At 36.1% G+C, this 15,791-nt stretch overlaps 1 protein-coding gene across 1 annotated transcript in view; it reads right to left on the bottom strand.

Annotated features, from left to right (window-relative positions):
• Positions 1-15,791, bottom strand: part of LOC104278760 (fibrillin-2) — a 64,144-nt gene that overhangs the window by 35,836 nt on the left and 12,517 nt on the right. The window contains exons 8-19 of the mRNA XM_009875837.1: positions 15,580-15,705; positions 14,629-14,751; positions 14,383-14,508; positions 13,272-13,397; positions 12,094-12,216; positions 11,029-11,151; positions 9,298-9,423; positions 6,593-6,715; positions 6,075-6,197; positions 2,046-2,207; positions 883-951; positions 139-264 (exon numbers count right to left, since the gene is read on the bottom strand). Coding sequence (XP_009874139.1) covers positions 139-264; positions 883-951; positions 2,046-2,207; positions 6,075-6,197; positions 6,593-6,715; positions 9,298-9,423; positions 11,029-11,151; positions 12,094-12,216; positions 13,272-13,397; positions 14,383-14,508; positions 14,629-14,751; positions 15,580-15,705 — 1,476 coding nt within the window. The remainder of the gene's footprint in view (positions 1-138; positions 265-882; positions 952-2,045; positions 2,208-6,074; positions 6,198-6,592; positions 6,716-9,297; positions 9,424-11,028; positions 11,152-12,093; positions 12,217-13,271; positions 13,398-14,382; positions 14,509-14,628; positions 14,752-15,579; positions 15,706-15,791) is intronic.

Genomic DNA, 15,791 nt, shown 5'->3' with positions numbered 1-15,791 from the left:
CTGAAAGATAATGATTTTAGAGAAGATTTTACGTAAGGGTATGGGTATCATGTCCACTTATGAATTTAAGGCTAAAAATGACAGTGTTTTTCATAATAACTGCACTGTGATAGAGAAGGAGGTTTCAAGGGATTCAACCTTCACATATCCTTGTCTCTTCACTGAGGTAGTAGCCTTTTGGACATTCACACTGGAAGCTGCCAAAAGTATTGATGCAATTTCCACCTTGGCAGAGACCTGGCAGTTCCTGACATTCATCAATGTCTGAAAAGAGAAAAAAATCCACCATATTTTCATTCCAGAATGAAAACACTTTAAGTACTCCCCTGAAAATTTACCAGCTAGTAGCTTTGAACTGTCATGTGGATATATGACATAAATTACACTTCATGTAAGCATGGATGACATGTTTTTTCTCTTCTATTTAAATAGTTCTTGAGGACCATGTTTCAACTTGATGAGACCATGGAGTTCAACTGTTTTCAGGAATTTGGCATCTAATTCTACATTTCTGCACACTCACTGGAAACTCATTGTTTCTTTGTCCAATGAATATTTCCTGAAATTTATATATTCCACTGATAAGCTCTAATTTTCATAAATGACTTATCCTTCAGGGCCCAGTTTCAAAGTCCACTTCAAGTAAGTAGGCACACAGAAGGCATGCAACAACTTATTTTCCCACTGAAATATTGTTGGACTTGTTCAATACTCTTTTACAATATGCCTTTCCATCAAGTTGTTGCCAATTCATATTAGCAGAGAGGTGTGCTTTGCAATAAATGTAATGATTTCTGCAAAATAAAGTTTCTGTATATATCTGTCTGAAGATGATCCTTTTTTTTTATAACCAGACATCACAGTCATTTACAAAAAACTCACCTTCTAAAATAATAGTGATGGGATTTGGTCTGAATCCCTCTCCTCCTGGACAGAGAGTGTTATATTCCGCTATAACAAGAGAAAGCATATCAATCATATGAAGAATAAAATGCTAAGAACAGAAACATAAAATTTCATTTTTGTTTTTAGGGAGTCATCTTCCCTACATTCATTGGTTTTCTACTCTTCTTGACCTATCCATAGCAAACAGAGCAAGCGCATTAGATGTGTAGAAAATTAAGGTAAGATTAAGAGTTATGCTTAAAGCACAAACAGATAAACTTAAGGCAGGCACGATGTTGTTTACTCTGTACTGAGTCTTTATAAAAGTACATTTTCTGTTCTGATTAGTTCTTTAATACGAGATGTCAGTATACCATTGATAAATCAGAACATAATAAAATCAGAATTCATACTATTATGAGTGTTAAGAACACCATGCTTGACATTTCTGTTGCATTATTCATTCAAAGAACTTAAAAACCCTGCAAAAATTCTAAGTATAATCGGGTAACAGTTTTGAAAGTATTCAACAGTGACTTAGAAACAGTTACCCAACAGTTACCAACACTATCCTTTGAGATCTACTGCAGCTCTCCAGATTAAAGGCATGATTTGAGTTCTAAGCATTACCAATTTTGTTATTTCCTTACAAACATGGTGTTGCTAGGTAAAAATTCCTTATCGATGGCAGGCAGTCCATTCCGTTCTTAAGATACGTAAGTGTAGCTGGAACTACCTTAACTGTTTTAATGGGAGAAAAGTAAAAGCAAAATAAAATGAAGGGCCGCACACTATCCAAAGTACATGGGCCTTGTCCACTGGGAAGTGCCTTCTAAAATTACTGCTGATTTATTAATGTGAGAACATGAACCAAGTCAGTCACAGCAGACTAAAGGTCACGTCTTCTGATACTCAGGCCCACACCTCTGCACCACCCCTCTAACAGCAGCAGGGAGATTTTAATTTATAACTGTGCCAGAACACTGACTCATGACAAAAATCTGTTTCTTAAAGGCTAGGATGTACAATGCAACAGTACAAAGTTTCATACAGTAACAAACAGTAACAAACTGTAACAAAGTTTCAAACACTTTTCCTATCTCTTGTTGGCATCTTCTGTACTAAGAGGGTGTGGGGAGAAAAAGAGAACATTTCCTTACTGCTGTTTACAGGGGGACACGTCTCACAGGGGTTTCCCCAAGCCTTTCCCAGAGAACAGCAGCACGAGGAACGACTGACTCCAACTCCAATTTCAGTGTTGCATGATAGGCTTCCATCTCCTCGCAGTCCATACTTCAGGTAGCAATTGCCAACACGGTTATCTACATATAAAGCACATATGACTGCAGCTGCACACAATGAGCTGAACAAAGGAACAGCAGGCATTAATATTAACATTTCAGACCCCAAAGAAGAAATTCAGACAATGTTGCGCTTCTGATGTCGTTGGCAAGCTCAAAACACTCATGTACTCTGATAGCTACCAATGTTGAGAGAAATAGCAGGGAAAATGGGCAGCTTCAGCTTCCTATGTACCCGGACACGAATTTAAAATGTTTGCATGTCTTCCAAAGTCACACCATATCCTAATGTAGATAATAAACTATTGTCAGTCTTTCACTAGAGACTTTGCAGCAGTTTACTCTTAGTATTGCCTCTGCCTACCGTGATTGTGACTAGGCCATGACTCTTTCTTGTGAAATCAGAAGAATTTACTCATTCTTCTATGGAATCATGGAAAACGTCATGTTGTTTGAAGAATTCTTCCACTAGCAAATAAATTCTCCAAAAATCATTAATATTAAAGTGAATAAACTAAATGTGCAGTAGGTTTGAGGAAGATTAGTCTATTAGTTCACTCAAAATGTAACTTAATGATTTAGAAAACTGCAGGTATCAGCAGGAGCAAGGAATCTCTGTGTGAATCTTGCTGCAGTTTTAAGAGCATGCTGTAGCAGAGACTGTGGAAAAGGAGGCTTGTTCCTTAGCCTCACATATTCTACAACAAATTTCACTATCTCGCCATAAATGTACACTCTTGGAAAGCTAAAAGACTAAGTTAAGAATTGAGTGGCAGAGGCAAATGTATCTCTGGGCCTCTGACAGAAAATGACAAAATTTCAGGTGGGATAATTCTATGTCCCCCAAGTTAAGATCCAAGACCTGAGACTGCTGATAAGCATATCTTAAAGTGGAAGACCTTTTTAATTTAAGACAACGTTAAATGAGAGTAAAATGAAGTACCTTTTTAAAATTTTAAAAGGGCACGTCCTGTTGTTCTCATTGCGCTCTTGAGCTGGAAGAAACCCAATGTGGCTACTCTGAGAATACCTATCTCCTGCGTTCTCAGAGGAACTGCATGCTTCTCTCCCTTCATGATATCGTAAGACATCTGCCTTTTTAAGAGAAGCCAAGAAGAGATTTGGTTTCATTCTTCTTGAGAAAAGCGAAAAACAATGACCACTTTGAGAGATGGCTTTAGCCTGAGACCTCAGGCCCGTTAAGAACAATAGGAGATAATAGACCTTGGAATGAAGGCAGATCCTGGAATTCCTAGCAGAATATCAATACTGAATTCATTAAGAGATTTAGGTTTCGATTTACTGCTCACATGAACTGTTTTGACAAAGCACAATGTTCTTCTTTGCTAAGGATAATATTTCTGTTCCTTTTGAAAACAACTGGAATTTAAATTCCTCCATCATTTTTGCTCAAGAGTGCAAGAGATAGTCCTACTGAAGAGAACGAGAAGTTGCTGTCCTTGGACATGAAGTTTTCACCACAGCTTCTGCACTCTAGAAGCAAGAAACTTCCCTTTTCCTCTGTGAGTTCTACTGGCCTCTGCGTTTTGGTTTTTGTTTTGTTTGGTTTTTTTTTTCCCAAATAAGTACAAGCTTAGAATGAAAACTGGGTAATGTTTTGCCATGTACCAGTGACATAAAAATCATCGCAAGTGAAGTTTCAATTTGGAATTGCAGTCCTGAGACTCTAAAGGACCATAAGCAAATGGAATTTCAGTTCTTCCCTCTTTGGGCTAAGTAAATCATTAGACATACCTTAAACATACCAAATCTAGAAGCAGAACTAGTACAGCTGCATTGAAATGGCTACTCTCTCTCTTTCCACTTCCCAAGCAAAATTATTTAACCCTTTGGAAACGTTAGAAATGAGAACTGCTGGTGAAAGAAATAAAGTTCAAAACTTAACAACGCCTACAATCACATAAAATAGTATAACCAATGTGTTTTCAGTTGCACTGGGTGCATAATTTCTTAAGGGCTTCTAAAAATATAGGCACTAAAGTGTCATTTCATGCACAGATTAGGGCTTTATTTCTATTACCTTACTCTGACGATATTTCATGGAAAGCAGAGGCCTTGCTTGCCCCTGTCAAAAATACAAGGTGAATGTTCAACAAGTGTTTTTTGCACTTTGTCATAGGATTAGGCTGTGGAGAGATGGGAAGTGTACACCTAAGGCTTGCACAAATCCTATAGACAATTGAGTTGATTCCAGTTCTGCCATTGTCTGAAACTGAACTTGAAAAGACCTAGAGCCTGCCCGAAACACTCATGTTTGCTCAGGAGGCTCAGTCTTGGGAGTGTCTTTTCTGTACAATCAGGCATTGAGAAACTAAAAATGCTCCCTACAAAATGGAAAGGAAAAGAGTCTTTGTACCAGAAAGGGGGACAGCTCTAGTAACATTGTTTTCAGGACAGAAATAAAGAAGGTCAAGCAGTTTTTCTACCACGTGCTTATTCAATTTTTTTTCTTCTTCAGAGAGGGAGGGCTTGCTCTCTCATTTGGGACTCTAAAGCTGCTAGATTTAGTCCTGAGTAGGTTCCATTCCAGCACGGATGCTTCCTTGAGGAAACATTGCACTCCTGCCAGAAATGTCATTGGGACAATCGGTCCCAAAGCAGACTGCCAACTCAAACTCCCATATTTTAGTGAAACACAAGTCAGCTAGCAGTAGGATAATTAATTTTCTTAAGCTTTGTCAGAGATCACTCAAATTCTTTGGTCATAATTCAGGGCTTGCAGGGCTGATCATGCACAGCATCTGTCTGTAGGAAAGAATGAGGATCTTGGTAGGTATATGCTGCAGAACTAGAGTCAAAAAGGCAAGATTTCATTACTTCAGCTGAAACTTCAGATAAGACAAAGCTTAAGTCAGGCTGCAACTGCAGAAGAAATGTAGTGAGGCAGGAATTGTCAGAAGAGTCTACGGGAGACAAAAACACAGGCTTCCAATTAAATGGGAATAGATCATATAAATTCACTTAATCTTTAAAAATCTCTGCTTAAAGTTTTAGAATACGTTGGCCAAGGATATGGACATGTAAAGATCTCGAACAGGACTTGTTTCTACCCTCCAGAGAAGCAGCAGAGAATATTCATAGGCAGAAAATGGAGAAACATAGAAAGGACAAGCAAATTTGTTCTGAAGGAAATCTGCATTTGCTCAGAAATTATTTGCTTAGAATAAATTAATTTGTCACTACACTGTAGTACTACTGTAAGCATTTAGAAAGTGGATAGAGTTCTGATTATCAATTCAGGAAACTCTGAATCTTCCCAAGGTAATAAAATAAAAAGGCTATTTTACAAATAAAAAAAGTCAGAAGTTTTTCCCAGGATCACACACAAATCCTTACAGCTGAACCTTAACTTGTCTCTCAACCCCATTCTTGCCTAAAAATTCTCTAGCCTGCTGGTATATACTCTAATCACATGACAGGCCTACATCATGTTGAAAGGGGAGAAAAGTATTAAAAATTCACTTCAAGTCTGTGTAAGCCAGACAGAATTACGCAAACTACAGTAAAACAAATCTTTTGCTTTGTTTCCAGCTGATTGGGTACTACAACCAGTTTTAATTCCAGTTTACATTGGTCTGAAGACACATCTAGGATTAAAAAACTCATTTTTCTAAATAAGAATTGCTGACTGTCAGAAGAACGGAAATGCAGATAATACATGTTCTAAGAAATTAAAAAAGGTGTACTTTAGAGAAAATATAAACATCATTAGTCAGTTAAAATAATTAACTGCATCTCTAGAAAACTATACATCAGGGTACACAGTATGTGAAAACACATTTTTTTTACGTTGCTACCCTCCTTTGCACCAAGAAAGTCATCACAGCTGTGACTCCTGAAGTAATACTTGAGGTAGCTTTTACTTACCCACACAACCCACTCCAGTAGGATTCAGCTGGAAGTCTGGAGGGCAATTACACTCATACCTTCCAGGGGTATTCACGCAAAGACCATTAACACAATTAATGGGATCGGCACATTCATCGATATCTAAAATAGGAAGGTTACATTCATAAATCTGCTCACTGGACAGAAAAGAAGTATAATTTTACTTTTTAAGACAAAATGGGCAAGAAAATTTCAAATCCAAATGAATTTTAGCTGAAATTGAACAAAAGAACTACTAGTTATTCAACAGACTTTCAGGAATAACCTTGGTGTGGCTGCATATTTAAGAAGCCATTATTGTTGTTCCATTCTTAAACTAACTCCAAAGCATGCAATTCTACACATTGTTTATTTAGTGGGGAAAAATGCACTCTTGTTGTTTTAAGAGAATACAATGTATGTTTTGCGAACACACCTCTAAATTAACTTGGCGCAATTGGGGAAAAAAAAAGTAAAAAAAAAAAGTGTTGAAATATTTCTTAACAGAAGAGATATACCTGTACAGTTTCCTCCAGTTCGATCTAGCTCATAGCCATCATCACAGATGCAATGAAACATTCCTGGTAGATTATTACAGGTACCAAATACACATATGTTCTGGAAGGAACATTCATCGATATCTGAAGGAATATATTAAGAATAGAGAGTTACATAGCATATTAATTCTACAATCGTATGTTCTACTGACAAAAGTAAATGAAGACACAGGTAAAAACATTTTTAAAAGCAACAATAAGTAATCACTTCCGATTTCTGTGGAATGCTACTGCTAGGGATTTGTAAGTCAGTCTTCATTAAGCTGCTTGTTATTTGTTCCTGTTATACCTAATCTGAATCACAAAAAGCAAAATTGCCTTCCCAGGACTCAAAATGAAAGCTAATTCAAAAAGTCAGTAAGTTCTTCTCAAAACATGTGTTAAAGATAATGACGTGTAACAGCATATGACCGTGTCAGTAATTTCTTAGCTTAGAGTGCAATATTTTTTAGTAATAGCAGTAAGATTTTCAAAAGTAAGATTTTCAAAATAAGATTTTCAAGTCAACATTCCCACGGTAAAAAAAGTATACTAAGAAGAAAGAGAAGGAGTAGGCATCGACTGTTACTTTTATCTCCTTGGAGAAAGAACACAGGGAAAAGAAATATAGGAAGTAAGAATTATCTGACTTCTCAAGCCAACATTAAACGAATAGTATAGTAACTACATGTAGGTGAGCTAAAATGCATGTAAAGGACTGCTTGTGTGTGTAAATTACAGATTAAATAAAGGTGAAAGGTGCTGACAGAAAATTAGAAGACTTTGTCAACTATAGTGCCAGAAAGAGTCAAATACTAACAGCACAGAATGTAAAGCTATGGTTTTAGACAGAAACTATAAATATCTTCTGAGTTGAAGGTAAATAAGGTAAGAGGGAAAACCCCCCTGCATATACTGTTTGAGAGCAAGACTTCTAATTTTTCCAAAAAAGCACATCTGTGTAAAGGGCTTATGCACCTCTAGCATTTACTAGTGAGCTATTTTAGCAGAGACAGGAAAGCAGAAACCATTAGTACTGTTTTACAACACACAGTTAAGTCTTCATATGAAATTCTGCGTACGTTGCACTGTTGAGGAGTGATTAACAAAAAATGGACAGAGTGTAAAAAAGGGATATTTGTATGATTAATGAAATATCTATTTTGAACTTGGCTTGCTGGCCCTATCCAAGGCTTGAGAAGTGATATAATGTCCTTTGTAGGAAGAAAAGTAAAGGGGCACCTTCCTGCGGGAGAGAGATATGAATTTTTAAGGAAAATGAAATCTAAGATAAATGCCTAATAACTAACATTCCTGAATAAACTTACACTGGAAATTAGAGAAAGATTTCTAAGTACTTCGGCATACAGATATGGAGGTGATCTCTGAATCAGGTCACAAACATAACTCGTGTTCAGTTGGAGTTTTATGAAGTTATGGAAAAGACTGTATCATTGAGAAGCTAATGTGCTGACATCTCAATGGATTTCTGAATAAATTGGATGAATTATTTGCATTACAATTACTGTAGTAAATCCAAACTTTGGATTTTGTCCCTAGATTGCAGAAATCAGCCAAGGTGTCACCTTCTCATAGGACAAATTACAATCTATGGAATGCTTTCAGAGGTCCGTTGGAATCACAGTAATATACTAACCATTTTTCCAAAATTGTGACCCAAGAATTCAAATCATATTATTTTTCAAAACATTGACTGGCTCATACCTCTTTGGGGATTTGTATTAGAACATTGGCACTACTATAACATGATTAACTGAAGTGCACTGAAAAATTCAGTAAAGATGACGGACAGTACCTCACAACTATTCACAGATATGATCAAAAGAGTTGTGTAGCTAAATTTTCAGAAGCATCTGCAATTCTTCCACAGCTCAGAGTCCAATTCATACATGTATACTTGAAGGTTTGAACACGTCAAGTTTTGGACTGAATTTCAGAGACTACATTTTGGAATCTGGCTTTAATGTCTCATCAAGAATTTTAATTTCCTAAGACATTATGAGGTTTCCACCATTAAATAGGAAATAAATTTAAAAAATTTGTAGCGAAAGCTAAAAAGATGTTATCTAATACATAGTTCTATTATATTAAGTAAAAAAAAAAAAAAGACATAAGAAAACAACAGGGAATAGAAGCTCAATCAGACTAGAAAGATAGAAATTCCTTTTTCACTTCACATGATCTGGTAGCATATTGAGAGTAAAAGGGTGATGACAAAAAACCCTCCAGCTTGCATTCTAAGGGGTGTTACAAACTTGTCAAATAGAGAAGTGATTTGCCTACTTCAGTTTTCCTGAAAACATTTATTTTAAAATTAAATCACTTCCATGCAGTTTGTGTCTCCTATGTAAACACACTAAAAAAACCCAGTGATAAGCACAAGATTTTCCACACAGTATTCACTAGGGACAAAAAGGAAAGAAATAATTAAAAACCAAAACTACTAAGATAATCGTGGTCTCTGGGATTTTTGGACCAAAGTCAGGAAAACTTGATAAGAAGATGAAATCTACCTTCAACACTCCTTGCTTGAAGAATTTACTTACATGTAAAGCATGTGCTGAATATTCTGCTCCCAGCTTGAGGTCCTTCCAGCACTTCTGGTTGTTTGCCTTATAGCAGTCAACCCAAATTCAGAGAATAAGCTTGAAGTACCAGTAGCTTACCTTGGCATGACCTGCTGTCCAAGGTGGGAGTGAACCCCATCTCACACTCACAACGGTAGGCACCAGGGACATTCAAACACTGTCCATTTTCACACAGGTTAACATTTTCTGCACACTCATCAACATCTGCAGGAGACAAAGTTTCACTGAATCTGCATATTTCACTAACCGAGTACAAATAATAGTATCCTGACGTTCAAAATAACAGTGCTGTTGAGTATCGCCAACATAAAAAGAAAATACTTACACCTGAAGTTGATGTAAATTTAAAGAATGCAGGAAAGCAAACATAATGTCATTTCCAAAATTATTCCTTTTATCTTGCCATGATTCTTTACTCCTTGTTTTTCACTAAAACTTTTATATTTTTTTAAATAATACAAGGTTTTCAGATTCAGTCTTAGCTTTGACAAGTAAGTTGAATACTTTGCTTACAACATCAAGGCTTTCTTCCCTAGTATTTATTGTTATGTTACTTTGATACAAAATACATTTGAAAGGCATATTTTCTTAAGTGAATAATGCATAGAAAATTATTTTCATATGCATTTTAGAAAATATTCTTTGAGGATTATGAGCATTACAACTACCATTTGTACACTACTGGGGATTATTCTAGCATGCTCCAAAAGTGACCTTTTTTTTTTGCAGGCTAGAAAAGAGCAGAGTGACAAATGAAGGCATTCATCATCATAAGGACTCATAATTTTGTCAGGTATGTTTACGATCATCCAAAAAAAATTTCAATATAATTTTTTCATTTTATTTGGCAATCCCTAGTATTCTATCTGATTTTTAAAACATAGATTGGAAACACAAGGTATTAATAATAGGGATGAAAGTTTTTGTTAATCAACTACAAACTTGAAAGACATAGACAAAGAATGTTTGAAGATCCTTATTCTGAAGTAAAAAAAACCCCAACACTAATCAGAAGACTGTTTTGTTAAGATGCAAATTAATTTTAATTTAAAATTAGCCAGCTAGCTAATGAAGAATGCATTCACATTACTTTCTGGGTATTTTGCTATCATTAGGATGCATTCCTTCCAACATATGAATTTGCTGACTACATAACAGCACACGTTAGAACTCAAGAGCAGAGACATCATTGTATCTCCACTCTGTAAATGATAAAATTCACAGTAACTCAATACACAGCCATTAATGTTTAAATATAAAACATTTACACTTTATATAACATGTCAGTTCATTTTGAATCACTTGTTGTGTGCTAAACAATGTTAACTCTGAATAGTGAGCATTTACCTACAATTTTAAATACAGAGTTCATGGGCAATATTTTTCAACTCATTTGTTTTTCCTTTTTAAAAAGTCGTACTATAATAGTGAGAGGAAACCAGATGATGACTTGCCTGCAAGAGGCAGACCTGGCCTACAAGACAGGAACCATAAAAGAGAGAGCTGGTGTTCTTGACTAGAGAGCCTGCTGCTGCAACCATTCAAAAAAACGGTGTGAAGAGGAGGAGGAGGCAGCAGCAAACAGGAACTTTACACCACTAATGCGCCCCATGGGTCCAATTTGGCACATGAACCAAAAGAAGAATGAGTTGCCTTTGTTAGGATTTCTTCAGCAGATAGGAAGAATCCTTATCTTAAAGGACACTTCTATATTTAATTATCTTTCACTTTGGACTTAGATCTAAATTGCAAAGCTTCCATACAACAGAAACAACAAGTGACAAGTCAGCTTTCACAGACACTTCTTACCAGAGCAAGTAAATCCATCCCCCGTGAATCCTTCCATGCAGGCACAGCGGTACGACCCCGGGGTGTTCACACACTGAGCATTCACGCTGCATTGGTGGGTCCCATTGGAGCATTCATCAAGATCTGCACATCAGGGGCAAAAGAGTGTAAGCAGCAACAGAGCAGTTAGCATACTGGGCTTACAATTAACTGTCAAGCTAGCAAGTGAAACTGCAAACATGATTTATGTCTCCATAAATATGTAAAGTTCCCATGAGAAGACACAGGGTGGTCTCCTGGAAGTATCCTCTACATCCAGGAGCTAGTCTAACTATGAGGATGCTGCTGGAAAAAAAAAATTATTTAAAGTTTCCTCCTTCAAATGGGACTTTTACTTTACTTACTAGAACCTCAGATATTTTTTTAACTAAATCATAACAATAAAGACCAGAGGTCCTTTCCCTTTTTCTCAGAGATAGCTTAGAAAATCTGGTAGCAGTAAAATCTCATAATATGGTACATTTTCTTTCACATCAACAAAGCCTAATTCTTAAATGAAACTCCTCTTCCATAGATCCAAAAATGTTGTGGAAAAACGTAAGTATTACAGATCAAACTAAGAAATGAAGGCAAGGGGACATGATGCTATTCTACTAGGCCAGCAAAGTAGAATCCATCTTCCCATAACTCAAGTCCAATCAGCTTTATAGCAGGGCCTAAAACCTATATATATATACGGGGCATTTACAAAAAATTATATTAAGTAACAGAAATCGTATCTTACTGGCAGGAAACCACAAAATAAATTCCGTTTTATTTTTTACTTTTTTTTAAATTTATTTTGCTCATACTAGTGGTTTTATGCAAACTGTGTTTGTTAATTCTGTAAGATGTTACACAGACAGGCCTCTGAGACAAAATCATTTTTTTTCTCAGAAAACCAAATCCTTGAAATGTAAGAATCTTTCATAACCATCTATCCACAGAGTGCAGCAGATAGAAGAATGTTTCTATTAGAGTCATATGACACGCTTTCATGGGAAAAAAAAAGAAAAAAGAAGAAAGCATTATTTTCTGTATACGTACCAATACATTTAATGCCATTTCCAACCCATCCTTCTCTGCAACTACATTTAAAACTTCCTGGTACATTGACACATGAGGCATGCATATCACAGTTGTGAGCAGCAATCTCACACTCATCCACATCTATAAGCACAAAATAAATTAGTATTGACATCAGGAGTACCAGAGTGCTACAAATTATGTTCCTTTCACATGTTGCTGACTTCCCCTGTGCAGATTTGCAGTCCTTTAAAATACAAATGTTCAAGACTGCAGAAAGTTACTTTGTATTACACTTCAGTAAAAAGTAGTGGCAAGCGTATTTTCATTTTGTTCTTTGTTTGTAAACATTACAAAATTAGCCTGCTTTCCCACGACTGCTATTCAGTTTGAAATGAAAACTCTTTTCCAGATATATTACATATGCTGATCTTCATATGTCTAAAAATGAGATAAGACCTTACGGTGCACAGGTACATTTTAGTTATAAAATTTTTTAGTCCAAGATCTTAATAATTACAGGACAAAATGTTAAAGACCAAATAATAAGAGAAATTTTGTGAACTTTCCCAGAATAATAGTTCTGGATGAATTTAACTTCCTCAATTCAGTGGACCCAGACTGCAGAACCCAAGGTACTGCTTAACTATCATAGGAACTTGTAGAGCTTAAAACTGACTGAGTATGATTCTTTAACATTACCATGGGTTCAAGGACAGCATATACTTCCCCTTTTACATCAACACTGTTTTCATTGTTTCCTTTTACTTTTTCTTTCCTTTTAGATTTTTCTTAGACTACAGGATCATTTCTTGCAGCTCTAGTTGACAGATGAGCTTACACTATAAGTACGTATGACAAATGAGTACTGATAAAACACTTTCAATACAAATGCAGCTGTGCCCACCCAAGCTATATTTCCTACCACAGATACTCCCCCTAATGTATATTGATAAAAGCTTGCCTTTAAAATTACATCTATTTAAGGGGCCTCTCATATTACGATGATATTGGCCAAGGAACATAGCTTTTCAGCCTCTAGATATATGCTGACAAATGTAAAATACTTAATCTTACATTTACTACTGCGTACAAACATCCATCTCTTACTTATGTGTGAGCACCTGTGCATTTATTTTACCTGAAAGCCAATCAAGGTATGTGCGCACTATGACACATATTCTGGAAACTTGGTTTACCTGTGCATCCAGTGGTTCCCTTCTTGACCGAATATCCTAGCTGACAGTGACAAATGAAGGAACCTTTAGTGTTTTCACACCCCCCAGACATACAGATGTTGGAATTCAGATCACATTCATTCACATCTGTAAATACAAATAAATTCCTTATTAGTTGAAAAAAGCAATTACATACATAACAGAGTTCATATATACAAGTTCACTTTATCACTGTTTCTAACCTGTTTCCCTAGAGAAGAACATTTAAGAGTAGTTGTGCACAAAATGAAAAAAAAACCATTCTGATTTTACTGCTACTGACACGGCTAATGTAAAAGAAAATACTGAAAAGATCAGTTCTCAACTCTCAGGTTGGTTGTGTAATATATGGAGTATGCAAGCAAAGCTGAAAACAAGAGCCTAGAGTAACACAAAATTGAAAGTGGAAAGAAAATCTTAAATTCAACTCAAACTATGAAAGAAAGAAGACAAAACCAGCTCAGGACAGCTTTGCTCAGCATTACATATAACTAGTTTCTCCTCAGTGTGTGTGCCTGTGTGTGGACATACACCATGTTTGTTTGAAAGATGTTCATAAAATGTAAAAAAATGTTATTAGTATAGCCAAAACTACCGTAAAATGTGAAACACGTGGATTTTTGTGGATTTTTTTATTAAATGCAAAAGGCAGGACCTTCATATAAACATCAAGATAAATTAAACAGGTTTGGTTCATTTGAGGAAATACTTTCATTTCAGTTTCCTTTATAATTGTTCATGGTAACTTCCTGTTGTTGAGGGAACAAACTAAAGCAACTACAAGAGACAGAAGAAAATGCTAGGGCACACTCAGTCTCAATAGAGAAATTTTAGAGGAATCGTATTATTATAATTAAGTGATTCCTACTTTTGAAATCATGTGATTTGACTAATCTTTACGGTCTTCTTAAATATTTCTCTACCTTTCCTGAAATCTGAAGTGACAGGCAAGAAAGACTTCCTTCTTCCTTCTTTTCTACTTTTTAAAAAAAATATACATAGTTTCAATATTCACTTTCAAAGAATTGGCACAACATGCTACAAATTAGCTACAGAACTTTTAGACTTGCATTTAGTGCATATAGCTACTCACCAATACAAGTTTTCATGTCCATAGAAGCCATAAATCCATCATAACAGAGACAGCGATATTCCCCTGGAATATTAGTACACTGCCCACCATCACAAATATCTGGATTGTTTTCACACTCATCAATATCTGCCGGGACAGGAAGGGGAGAAAAAAGCAAGCAGACAATAAATCTGACACTCTAGTACAGATCAGCTAAAAGAAAATCATGTCCATAACGGCTGAAAGATAGGATGATATAACTTTTACCTGCGCATGTCCTGACATCTGGCATTAGAGCATACCCGTCACTGCAGCTGCACTCATAGCTGCCTTCTGAGTTAGTGCAGTGGGTGTCACAGCCTCCATTCATTATCATACATTCATCAATATCTGGGGAAGAAACATCAGCAGCAGTGAGTCTACTTTTATATAAGGAAAAGTCATCTTCTCCTGCTATTTTACTTAGCAGATGAAACAAATCATCAGTCCTGAGCTTCTGAACGTTCATTCTCACTCTACTGTCTCTGAACTATATTTTGTTCAGCTTTCTGTCAATTTTATCTTCATCTGTGGGCGCACGTCACTACTACTAGGTGGTGGTTTTGTTCATATGTATTACTAGGGATGTAAAAAAAAAAAGTGCAAAACACAAGGGGGAAGGAAAGAAAGAAAAACACTGAGAAACTTTGATTTCATTAAAGCTTGAAATGTAGCACAAATGTATATTTTTTCCAAAAAAAAATAACAAAGCCAACATGTACAGAAAGTTCTCAATACAAATATTCTCCTTACTCCTTACCAATGCAATGACAACTACACAACTCAGTAGTACTGCAGTGAAGGGTTTAGGAGATGTATATAGTGAGGAGAAAAAGTGAAAGAGAAACTATTAAGGCATGCACCTTTTCCTGCTTGATCACAAAATCAAGTAACATTTCCTGGTTGTTAGCTCAAACCTCTGGTTTTAATGGAGTGGAACCATATGAATATCCTTCTCATAGGTATTCTGCAGAGCTCAATACAACAACAATCTTTTTATACTTTCTTTCTATATCTAAAGTAAAAGAAGGGTCCATGATAGTTCACAATATGCCTAACAGTAGATGAGAAGATGGTGCTGCTCAATTTAAAAGGAAGGTATGAAATTAAATAAAAAAAGAGAGATGAAACGATATACACTGAAGCACAAATATATAGGTGAAGATATACAACACTTGCCCATGCAGCCTTGTCTGTCAGGAGTGGCCTGGTACCCCGAGTTACATGAGCACTGGTATGTTCCAACCATATTCACACACTTGCCATTTCTGCAGAGATTGTCACTTAACAAGCACTCATTTACATCTGGAAAAGAATAATTCGTATCAATTATTTGTTATTCAGAATGAGGACCCTAACTGCCCAGATGCCTAAATGGTCAAATGCTAGAG

Source organism: Apaloderma vittatum, unplaced genomic scaffold (genome assembly GCF_000703405.1).
Source record: "Apaloderma vittatum isolate BGI_N311 unplaced genomic scaffold, ASM70340v1 scaffold2939, whole genome shotgun sequence".
NCBI lineage: Eukaryota > Metazoa > Chordata > Aves > Trogoniformes > Trogonidae > Apaloderma > Apaloderma vittatum.
Note: the sequence above shows the minus strand (reverse complement) of the source record. Positions and strands in the feature narration are given on the sequence as shown.